This window comes from Rousettus aegyptiacus, unplaced genomic scaffold, assembly GCF_014176215.1.
Source record: "Rousettus aegyptiacus isolate mRouAeg1 unplaced genomic scaffold, mRouAeg1.p scaffold_m13_p_12, whole genome shotgun sequence".
Classification (NCBI taxonomy): Eukaryota; Metazoa; Chordata; class Mammalia; order Chiroptera; family Pteropodidae; genus Rousettus; species Rousettus aegyptiacus.
In genome coordinates, this window is record NW_023416287.1 from 19,070,715 (window position 1) to 19,083,124 (window position 12,410).

The 12,410-nt window shown below is 40.8% G+C and overlaps 1 protein-coding gene across 1 annotated transcript in view; it reads right to left on the bottom strand.

The window, feature by feature from the left end:
• The window catches only part of CHMP4B (charged multivesicular body protein 4B), a 40,997-nt gene that overhangs the window by 2,994 nt on the left and 25,593 nt on the right, over nucleotides 1-12,410 (bottom strand). Inside the window, exons 2-3 of the mRNA XM_016162252.2 lie at nucleotides 2,247-2,424; nucleotides 467-581 (exon numbers count right to left, since the gene is read on the bottom strand). Of these exons, the coding sequence (XP_016017738.1) occupies nucleotides 467-581; nucleotides 2,247-2,424 (293 nt within the window). The remainder of the gene's footprint in view (nucleotides 1-466; nucleotides 582-2,246; nucleotides 2,425-12,410) is intronic.

Below are 12,410 nucleotides of genomic sequence, written 5' to 3' on the forward strand. Positions count from 1 at the left end.
GTAAGTGGCCAAGTTCCAGACAGACCCCTGCCTGAGGTGTCATGTATAAATGTTCCTTCTTTGACTTCACCTTTACCTTACCTAAGAGTTGTCTGAGTACAGATCCTGTAAGCTTCTCCAAGGGATGGTCACATTAGTTGCCCCACCTATGAGCCCAGAGCCTTTCACAGAGCAGTGAAGGGTAACTAACTACTTGTTGAAACCAATTATTGACCTAAAACCTGAAGGGGCCCAACGAAGGTTTCTTTACTCTACCTAAGCTTCTACCCCAAACGGTGAAATCGTCCCTCAAATTCAAGAACTAGGGAGGGTTAATACCATGCCCTGTACATCCAAGTCTCTGGAAGGATAAGAACTGGTGGTGATTTCCACATCACATGCTTCCTGCCAGAAAACCTTCGACAGCACATCAAAGGGCAGCTGGTGTCATTCATGAAGCTTATGTGATCTGCATGAAAATACTCACCTCATCAAATTCTTCACCAAACCCTACAGGTTTAGAAATAGCTGTTGAAATCTCCTCTGCAAGTTCTTGCTGGTCAGCAATGTCCTGCATTAACTCATCAACTTTATCGATGTCCCTTTAAATGAAATGAAGAGATGTCATATCGATGATCAGTCTATGTGAAAAGAGTCTGTGAGGCAGGAGCAAAAACTCTGCTCCACGCAACCTTCTTCCTAGCTCTACCCCCAACAATCACTCCCTGTGAAAAATTACTTAATCTTTATTGTCTTCCTCCTCTCCCTTTAAAATAGAGAATCACAGAATCAAGAGGATGGAAGTATCCTTAGACATCACCTAGTCCAACATCCTAAGGAAATATGGTTTAGCAAAGTTAGGTGCCATAATCATAGTCTCTCATGAGACCACAAGACTTCAACTCCTGGGCCAATAGCTATTCTTTAAGCTCAAAGGCAAGGCAACTCTACAGGAGGAGGTAAAATCACAAATCATAAAATAAAGCCATGCCACTTGACAGGCCCTTCCCATCTACTCAAACCAACTATGGCTCCTCTACTAGATCTCAAAGGAAAAGTAAACATGCAGAATTATTTTCTATACATTGTCAATCTCAATCATATAAACATATTATTAATCGATATAATAGTACACATATACTTCAAAGCGTGCATAGTATTTACTGAGATGTACTTTGCACAAGCATCCTGGAGAACATAGAAATGAAACGGACATGAATCGCACTAAGGAAATTCAGTCCAATGAACATCCACTATTTGAAGGATACTTTTCCTACATCCCCATGTTTCTAGAGCAAGGATCAAAAAACTTTTCCTGTAAAGGACCAAATAGTAAATGTTTTAGAATTTGTGGGCCACACGATCACTTTTGCAAATACTCAATCCTGCTGTGTAGTACAGAAACAGCCAGAGACAGTAGGTAAATTAATGGGCATAACTATATTTCAAGAAAACTTTATTTATAAAAATAGGTGGCAGGCCTATAGGCTGCATTTTGCCAACCTCTGTTTTAAAGCAGGGTTGAGTACCCAAAAAGAAGGAAAAAGGGGCTCCAAGCACCATCGAATATATGCTGCCAAGTCTAAGCACCAAAAAAAAAAAAAAAATGTAGAATTCTGTTCATAGGAGACACCTGCATTTGGAGCCTAGTGTTACCCTGGCCTTTAATTACAACTGTAACAAGCTTGGTTGTCTAGTTTCTTAGGCCACTGTATATGAGTAGGAGCCATATTAAGGAGAAGCTGCTGAAGTCAAGAACACTGTCAACATGAAAGCCACAGTAGAGCAAGGTCAGAGGCAGAAACTTCCACCAAAAGCATATGAAAGAATAGACAGATCCAAAGCCTTTGATGAACCATGTTTCAGGGCCCCTGACAGCATCAAGAAAAAGTCATGGACATTAGTTCATAAATATCTGAGCTCATAAAAAACTCAGGGCAAGTCACTTCCCCTCTGTGACATAGCTTCCCAACCTTGATAATCAGAGGCTTGGGTGAGAGGACCTTCTAGGGACCTTTCCAGCTTGAAACTAAGCTCATCATAATAACTCTGAATTACTTAGAAAACAGTTTCATTCTATGAGATCTGTCTCTGAAGGCAAGGTACATGACTCATTTTAGAAAAAGTTCTAAAAAGAATGCAAATTAAATTCAGGTGCTTGAATGAATAAGTCAAGAAGTCTGCCCAAGGCTTGGGCTCCAGGCATTCCAGGGCCGGCGCTGCCCTGCAGCGCGAGTGCCCCCCTCCACCAGCAAGTAGCTACGTACATGTTGTCGTGAGCAGCTTTCATGGCCTTGGCGGCATAGCCCATGTTCTTGAGCACCTCGGTGTTGGTGTTGGCGTTCTCCAAGGCCTCTCGCTGGAACTCAATGGTGGACAGTGTACCATCGATCTGCGCCAGCTGCTTTTCATACCTCTTCTTGCGCTTCAGTGCCTGGAGGGCCGCTGCACAGGGAGAACACAGGATTTCAGAGAGTCCAGACACAAAGTAAAACCCTAGAGTTCACTTGGGTCTTCTCCTTAATTGTAAGAGATGAACCTCAGTTGTTGCTTCCACTATTACAAAGGATTAACAATCTCCTCTATACAAAGTGCACATTCGACTTTCTGAGAAAACTATACAGAATTCACATACTTCAAAATGCAACCAAGCATTTAAGCAAAAGTTCACATTATCTGGTAACCATATACACACAGATCAAAGCAAGGAGAGGCACCCAGAGGAAGAATGTGCTCTGAGTCAAAACCCAGCTCACAGATTTAGATGAGCTACTTAGCGTCCATGATAAGTTCATTATGAGGGGTAAATGAGATAATATGTGTAAGTACCTAGCATAACAATAAGCAGTGGACCTCAAGAAAACATCAGCTCTAATTATGATAAAGTAATTTTAAGGTATCATTTTATGCCAACTAAATTACAAAAATAATAATGACTATACCTAATAATGGATCAGTTGGGATTAAAATGCTATCTCACACATCGCTGACAAAAATGTAAATTGTTATAATGCTTTTAAAAAAAATATGGCAACACACAGCAACAGTCATAATGATGTTCCTGCCCTATGACCCAGAAATTTCCTTCTGGTAATGTATTCAACAAAGCAGAAAGCCCCATGCCTAAAGATGGTTACTATAGCAATCTCTATCATAGAAAACACAACAAAACATTATCTATCTCATCTTCTGGCGTGTTAAGGCATGTTAAGAGATCATCTTGTTTTAAGATCCAGTCAGGACAAGCAATTTGACCAAGGTGAATTTGTGATGAAGCAGAGGCCAAAACCTCATCTCCTTACTCAAAACCCAGGCTTCCCGCCCCTTACTGTTTCAGTTACTCTCTTTACGCTAAAAACAATCTTTAGCACAAATCTTAGACAGCTATCGAAGCCAGGAAGGAGGCTCAGCACAGACTCAAGCAGAAGGAATGAACTTAGTCAGAGAAGCTGCCCAGCCCCTATCTTGATCTGGACAGCACTAGCCTTACATACATATGGTCACACATATGTACCCAAGCACACATGCTCCCCATATCCCCAGGCTCCTGCCCAGGGTCATCTCCTGCAGGCCAGGCTGTGGGCGACAATCAATTACCTCCCCCACAGGGCTGTGGTTTCTCTACACGTCACATAAATAGGTTCCATGCTCCTTCTAGTCATATTCCCTATTAGCCTAGGATTAAATCACGAGAACCATTTGCAAAGGGCAAACAGGCTTAGCTTGCATGTAAGCAGTCCATAGTTCCTCCAAAAGCAGCAGATAAAATCATCAGGAAAATTCCTCCAGCCAAAAACTAAGGTAGGCTAAACAGAAATTTTTTTTAAAAAAAAAAAGGAAGAAAAAGGAAAAAAAAGAAAAAAGAAAACCCTGAAGAATGATCAAATGTGATTCATTAAAAGCTGAAAAGTCATTCAACCTGTTATCTGCCTTGATTCTGGTGTGAATGGCCAGAATGGCATATGACTTCAAGAAATCCAACTTGAAATCACACCCAAGACCCCTTACTCAATATCTTTACCTTCTGCTAGTACTAAGTCATGCATGTATTATAAGTACCTCACAACAGCAACCCCTCAAGGTAGAAATGACCGCCCTTTTTAGTAGATGAGGAAACAAACTTCACAGAGGTCACGTAGCTCAGGTCACCAGGTGATTAAGCAGCAGAAAGGGGACTAAGCCTGGTGTGGAACTCTAAATCCACACCATGCCATTCTAATTTTTATGCCTTTCACTTAATGAAAAAGGCAGGATTCTGCCCTGGAGGGAGTGTCAAGAGGACTGTGAAAACATAAGAGAAGGGAGTGCAAATCCAACTATGTCATTTCTTGCTTTAAAACCCTCAACAGCTCCCTTGACCCACAGGACAAAGCCTCCATGTGGTTTAATGTGGCCCCCAAGGTCCCGCAGGAGGCAAGGGACTGAGATTCTTGCTACAAGCCAGGTTCTGGGAGCCCCAGCGACGGATGTAAATCCCTTTGCTACTGACCATTAATGGAAGACGGAAGATATTCTGGGAGAGTCCTGGCACATAAATGCTCCAGGCCCGGGGCTCCTTCCTCGTGACTTCCTTGGTGCTGAGTTGCTTTTCCACAGAAACCAACCCAAACACATCCCAATCAGCAAGTGATTCTCAAGGTTTCTCAGGCCAATGTCCCATAGATGCCCTTTTACCAGGTCCTCTCCAGCCATCCCCACCACCCATGGCATGGCCCAGCTTATAACTTGTCCACCAGTCAAGATTCAAGAAGGTAGTCTGAGAGCTTCCCACATGGAAAGCAAGCAAGGGGCAGTGGCAGTCCCATCTACCTCCTCATTTAATCTTCCTGCAACCCAGTCATGGGGTAGAGATCCCAGATCCATACAAACAGGGAGACTGGAGATCAGAAAGGTGAAGCAGCTCATCCAAGTGACCCTGTTAAGTGGGCAGAGGAGGGCTCAACCACTGGTCTGTGTAAATCCCCAGGCTTCTGCTCGTCCCACACAGGCTCAGAATGATGGCAAGTGACAGTTCTCGAGAATAATTAAGATGACACATCGGCCTTGCTTTTCAGTGTCCTGAGTGTAGCAGGAACCAAATGTATTTTCTCTATTACCACAGATTTAGAACTGCTTTAACTTTCTCTCTAACATGTTTCCAACTGGCAGTGACTCCCTGTATGCCAATCTTACATTTCTCTGATCTCCACCCTACTTCTAAAATCCCCCAAGCAATAAATGACCTGGAAGCAAATATCCCAACATACTAGGGAGGTAAATGAGAGTCTTTCCATGAATGAAATAATGTTTATATTATTCACCTTTACAGACCAACATTCAGCATAATGACTAGTAGACAGTAAGTGCTTAATATATATAAAGTTGAATCTTCAATTTTATCTGTTTTTTCACATTTTTCATATATTCTATGCAAGATTCCTCATTTGGGGTGCACCCGTATTTTATCTCCTATGCATCTCTGATTTAGGAGAAATAATAATGTCTCATTGAAACACAAGCTAAAACAATCATTTGACAGGATTCTTTACCTGAATTCTTTCTGGCTCATAAAATAAGAACTTCTGCAAGCACCTGCCCTTCCCTTTACCTTCCCTTTATCCTCACCATAAAGGTCCTAAGCAACAGCCCAGCCCTCCAGGGCTACCTCTTCTACCAGCAGAGTTCACAGCCTTCTCCCCTCCATGCAGTGAACACTCCAGGATGGTGTCCAGCAGGGACAATTTATTTGTTTACCCCAATCAACTCCTGTGTGTATTTCCCAACTGAGAACTCTTAAAGAGAAAGGGTACACAATTATTTTCCCTCTCCATTCGTGGTTCATGAGTAAAGTAACCTTTAAATGTGGCACAGGGTCCGCATTTGAGCCGCAAGAATGCGTGTAAACATGTCTGCGGCACTTTAACCACTCTATAGCTCACAAACGTGTGGCACCACGGTGGAGTTTAGCTTAGAGCAAACACAATGAGTAAAATGCCACTCTTCTTGCATAGCTACACGGAAAGAAAAACAGCCTCCAATCCCAACCTTACTTCTGACCACAAGGCTGCTTCTGTATGTAGCTAAAGTTAAGAGCCAGGTTCAATGTTTTACATAAATATATGCTGGCTTTCCCACTCTTGGCATGAACTAAATGGCAAAATACAAACATATATAATGTCTTCCCTATACTTCAAATTCTTGATGGTTGATTAAAAAAAATAAGTACTAGATTCTCATCACAAGAAAAAACAATTCATAACTATGTGACATGATGGATGTTAACTGAACTTAATGTGGTAATCCATATTTATGAGATATATATATATATCTCATTTGTTAAGCACCTAAAACTAATATAATATTATGTGTCAATTATATCTCAAATAAAATTGGGGATAAAAACAAGTACTGGGTTTACAAGGAGTTTATCTAAACCAAATATTCAGAGGATTGTATAAAGAAATCCCTTTTCTGCCAAAGAATCTCACTGTCATTCATAAGCACAACGGCTTTAACAAGTGAAATCTAACCCAGGCCAATAGAAGTTTAAGAGGTTGCTTTTAGAAGGGAAAAAATAGTCCTTGGAATCTCCATATTTAATTATGCCTTTGCTAGTTCCAAGAGAGTAATTACAGCAGCAATTACAGAATCTAATAACCAGCTTTATTGGCTCTGAAAGCTGAAGCAAAAACAACTCCAACCATGTTGAAATAAACATTGGTCTCTAGACAGTTGCTTCATTAGACACTCTAAACAGCTATTTGGAGGACAAATACAGAAGAGATACCTTAAGAAGCAGAGAAACCAGAGGGAAAAGATGTTCAGCCAGGACCGGAAACTCCTTCTGCAAGGCATCTGTTAGTGACTGTACAGAAACCATTTTCAGAGAACACATCAGTTCAATATAATTAGATCGGTCATTTCTTTCTCCTAGGCAAAGGCACACTTCACGTCTTTGAAGAGTTGCTGAGAAGGGTAAGTTTGCCTGCTCCAATCTGGCAGTATTCACTGTAAGGGCCATTAGCCCAGGGCATCTCAACAGATGCTAAAAAGTCTTAACTGTACACTCATTACTCATACAAAGAGATTCACGCATTGGGGGAAAGGAAGGTCTAGTAATACCCTCTCACTAAATGAATGATGGTGTCTAGAGTTCTTTCAAGGACCCAAAATTCCCCATCTGAATTCATTTAGTAGAAGTTTCAAAGGCTGAGAGAAGGGGGAGAGGGCTGCTTCTTTCCCACTCTTAGCATGAACTAAATGGCAAAATACAAACATACTCTAGAGGACACTTACACACAAATGCAACACAAAGCGAGAATACTGAAGAACTCTCAGCAGCCTGGTCAAGGCAGGGCTACTGGCAGACAGGGAGCTGAGTGAAGCTGAGGGAACAATTATTCAGATGCTCTTGGCTCATTATGTCCATGAATAAACCTCAGATGTTCAGGGTACCCTCAGCCAAGAGAACCAAAGCTGGCTCTCAAGCCACTAGTCACTTTGTTCGAGTCACCTGTCATCTGCTCTATGTGGGCAAAAAAAGATCCAAAGTTAAAACAACAAAGTTACCCATCAATATCAAAGACTCAACGATGCAGTTCTTAGTAACCATCCCTGCACTACACGGCATCAGATAGCCCACCAATCCTTGACCAAATAAGAGCTCCAATCTTGGCACTAAAAGCAAAGGGGGCTTGCAGGACTCTTGGAAGTCCAACCAGTCACATTAGATAACAGAAAAAATAATGCCCAGAGAAGGCAACACAGCTTACAAGGACACTACAGCGAGTTAAAGGTTAAGGACAAGGCCTAGAACCCAGGACTCTTTTCACCACCTCAACTCTTGTCATCTCCAAATAAAGTTACCATAAATAAACCAGCAGTGCCCCTGACATAAGAAAAATAGTCTGCCTAATGATGTTCCAACCAATTTCCAAACCCTGTCCTTTGCAAACCCCACTTAAAAGTTCACGTTGACGCATGAAAGGACTGGAAAGCTATCTGAAATGCTCTCCGAAGTCCCCAGTTCAAACAAAGAGGAAAAAAGAATGAAAAAGAGGCGCTAGTTAGCCTGGTTCCAGAGTACTTTCCCCCAACTGGTAGCTGTTCCTGCCTGTGGTTTCAGAAGACAGGGGCATGGCTGGACTCTCTTTTCTCTGAGATGAGATCTACAGCAGGTGTCCCCAACCCCAGGCTGCAAGCAGGTACCAGTCGGTGGCCTGTTAGGAACCGGGCTGCACAGCAGGACGTGAGCAGAGGTTCAAAGAGTGAGGGAGCTTTCTCTATATTTTGCAGGTGCTGCCCAGTGCGAGTATCACCACCTCAGCTGCACCTCAGATCATCAGGCATTAGATTCTGGTGCCAAAAAGGTTGGAGACCGCTGATCTTTAGGACCTACAGAAAGTTCTCTGAAACCAAAGTGCAACTTTAAGCCCAGACAGAGGGTGTTTTTATGTCCATCACTGCTGTGTTCCAGGCTCACCTGTGGAAAAGAGGGCCTCCTCCTGTAGAAGGAACACTGTCCCTCACACTGTTGTATTTATTCCCATACGTCTGGGGAATTCGAGCTAGAGGTGCAGACGGCATTTTTCCCTGTTTCCCTAATTTCCTTTCTGTGGCCTGGAGCTAAGGCACTCCATTTAGAGATGGTAAAATAAGTACTTGTGTATAACCAGAAAATCAGAGTCTGAAACCCAGCTGACTTCAGCAAACACACAGGAAGTACAGTACTCACTGCAAAGGGAAATTCTAGAAAGAAAGCGGCCCCTCATCTGTTTAACGGGGACAAAGATGAGAAGGGTGAATGAGATGCTCCTTCTAAGGTCTTCTTCCAGTTCTAACAATACGTGAACCTATATAGTTCTGAGATTTTCAGTAACTGATTGAAACAAATACCAAAAGCTTTTTTTAGACCGACCCTCCACGATATTTCGAGTATTTCACATTATCAAGTTTTTCCTGTCCAATGAAATTAGCAGTATCTCTGGCAGACTCCCTGAGTTAAGGAGCTATAGCTGGGGAGACCAAAACAGCTACAGTTTATAGGACAGAGTACATAGAGGAGAGAGCTGCAGCAGGGGGTTAGGCAGACAGACTCTGGAGATCCACACAGGGTTGCCTTTCAAGTATACAGAATACTGATCAGCACATGTGCATGAAGAAATTGCTGAGGCCAGGGACTTACTCACCAGGATTAGAGAGAATAGTACCAGGTGACCACATGGGGTCAGTTAGTTATAATGCCTACTTCTCGGTTATACTGGAAAACCTATAACTCATAGCAATAGAAACTACCCAAAATAAAAGAGAGAAAAAAAGAATTTAAAAAATGAACAAAGCATCAGTGAGCTATGAGATAACTATGTAAGTGTAAATGGAGTTCTCAAAAGAAAGAAATAGATTTAAAAAAAAAATTTTTTTGCAAGAAATAATGGCTGATACTTTTTCAATTTGACAAAAAAGTATAAACCCACAGATTGAAGAAGCTCAATAAACCGAACATAGGAACATGAAAACCATATCATAATAAAATTGCTCAAAGTCAATGATGAAAAGAAAACCTTAAAAGTAGCCAAAGAAAAAAGTACACATTACATACAGAGCAACAAAGAGAAGAATGACAGATTTCTCAGAGGAAACAACGCTAGCAAGATAATGTAACACTATTTTAAAAGTACTGAAAGGAAAACAAAAACAAAACAAAAACCAAAAAAAATTGTCAACCTAGAATTCTAAACCCAATGAAATCTTTTAAAAACAAAGGCAAAATAAAGACCTTGTCAGACAAAGAAAAGCTGAAAGTTCATAACCAGCAAACCTAGACTACAAAATACTTTAAAGGAAGTCCTTTAGGCAGAAGGAAAATGATACCAGATGAAAATATAGCTCTACACAGAAATATGAGAAGCACCAGAAGGGAGAAAAATAGCGGTAAACATTTAAATCTCTCTTTTAACAACAACAAAAAAATATATATATATAGTGTGGGGTTTAGAACATGTAAAACACATGACAATAAGAGCACATAAACCAGATGAAAAATGGCAGTGTACTATATTGTAAGGCTCATATACTATTTGTAAGGTGGTAACAATATCACTTGAAAGTAGACTACAATTAAGTTAAAGATGTATATTATAAAATCTAAAGGAAACACTAAACAGTTACAGCTAATAAGCCAACAAACAAGATAAATGAAATCATAAACATACTCAATCCAAAAGAAGGCAGAAAAAGAGAAAATAATGTGAACATAGAACAGATGACACAAACAGAAAAAAAGAACAAGATAACATTTAATCTAACCACATCAATAGTTAAATTAAATGTAACTTTCTAAACACCCCAATTAAAAGGCAGAGCTTGTTCAACTGAATTTTTTTTTTAAAGATCCAACTACATGCTGCCTACAAGAGACTCATTTCAAATATAAACAGGTTAAAAGTCAAAGGATGGAAAAAGATATACCATGGTTACACTAATCAAGACAGCTGGAGTGGCTATATTAATTAACTTATCAGACAAAAGTAGACTTCAGAGCAAAAAATATTACCAGGAATAAAAAAGGTCATTTCATAATGATACAGAGGTCAATTTCTCAAGAGGACATATTATAAACATTTATACATCTAATAACAGTTTTAAAATATCTGAAACTAAAATGTGTAGAACTGCAATGAGAAATAGACAAATCTACAAGTAGTCAGATTTTTTAAAAATTTATAGAGATGACATTGGTTAATAATATTATACAAGTTTCATGTATATGATTCAATAACATATCATATGTATACTACATTGTGTGTTCACCACCCAAAGTTAAATTTCCTTCCGTTACCATGTATTTGACCCCCTTTACACTCATCTACCTCCCTCCTCCCCACTTTCTCTCTGGTAACCACTAAACTGTTGTCTGTGTCTGAGCTTTTCTTTGTCTTGTTCATTTGTTGCTTTCAGTTTTATATCCCACATAAGTAAAAGATATGGTTCTCAACTTTGTCTCATTTATTTCACTTAGCATGATAATCTCAAGATCCATCCATGTTGTCACAAATGGCAGTACAGTCAAATTTCAATACCCATTTTCAATAACTGATGGAATGGTAGACAGAAAATAAGTAAGGATACAGAACAGCACAATCAATAAACGTGACCTAATTGACATTTGTAGAACACTTTACTGCTCCCAGCAGAATACTCATTCTGTCCTCCTGTATACGGAACATTTACCATGATAGACCATATTCTGGGCCATAATATAAGTCTCAATAAATGCAAAAGAATTCAAGTCATACAATGTTCTCTCTGACCACAATGAAATTAAATAAGAAATCATAAACAGAAAATTTCTGGAAAATCCCCAAATATCTGAAAACTAAACAACATACTGCTAAATAACCCACGGATCAAAAAAATAAATAAAATAAAATGAGAGATTACGAAGTATTTTGAACTGAATGAAAATGAAAACACAACATATCAAGATTTGTAGAATGTCACTAAAACAGTATGTAGGGGGAAATTTATAGCACTAAATCCCTGTATTAGAAAAGAAGACAGACCTTGAATCAACCACCTCAGCTTCTACCTTAAGAACTTAGACAGGAGACCCAAAAAAATGCATAGATGATAGAGGCTCTATTCATCTCTCTGGCGACCAAATCAAAGTGATGACAGAAACAAGGAGCAGCGGCAAGGAAAAATCACCTGGGATCTAGATGAACAAGCCATACAAACAGGGAGAAATACAAGAAATCACTCTGCATCAGCAGAAGGTAGGATAGGACGAGGATGCAGGGTTCTTCAGTCCTGAGTGGCTGAGTGAGGCGGAGGCTGCTGCAGCAGCAGAAGCCTCTTAAAAGGGCCAGTCCACGAGCAGATTTTCAGTGATGGACCTGCTCACTCTGAGCACCAATGCTAATTCAGCTGCGTGTAGGGGGCACCAGGGACTTACAGGGAGACATTGTCAGAGTGAGGGCTAAGGCGAGACTTGCTCTGTACAGAAGTACTGGCAGTATCCATTGTTCCCTGTTGAGCCCTCCTCGCAACCAGCGTGCCAAACACGGAGGCCGCCATACCCATGAAGTCATCAAACTGGATAATAGAGGTCACTCCACCCAGAGGATTACCTGAAACTCGCCTCTCTAACTCATGGCCTCACTCAAGCCACATCCAGGTATATCCTTAGCGAGTCAGGTGCTCCTTGTTGAGCAGCTCCTACACTCACACTGGAGCCAAGTGGCTTCAGTTTCTGCTGTAGCCTTTTGAGGCACTATGAGCACAGCATCTGCGGATTGCTTGCTGAATCTTAACAGGTGGCCCTGGAGGGGTAGAGGCTTGGGCTAAATTTGGCCTGCAGCTGAACCCCTCTCAGGACTGTGCCACTGCACAGAGACCTACTTCACAAATCCACATTTTAATAAGACCAGGAGACTTAGGAGCTTTGCTTAATA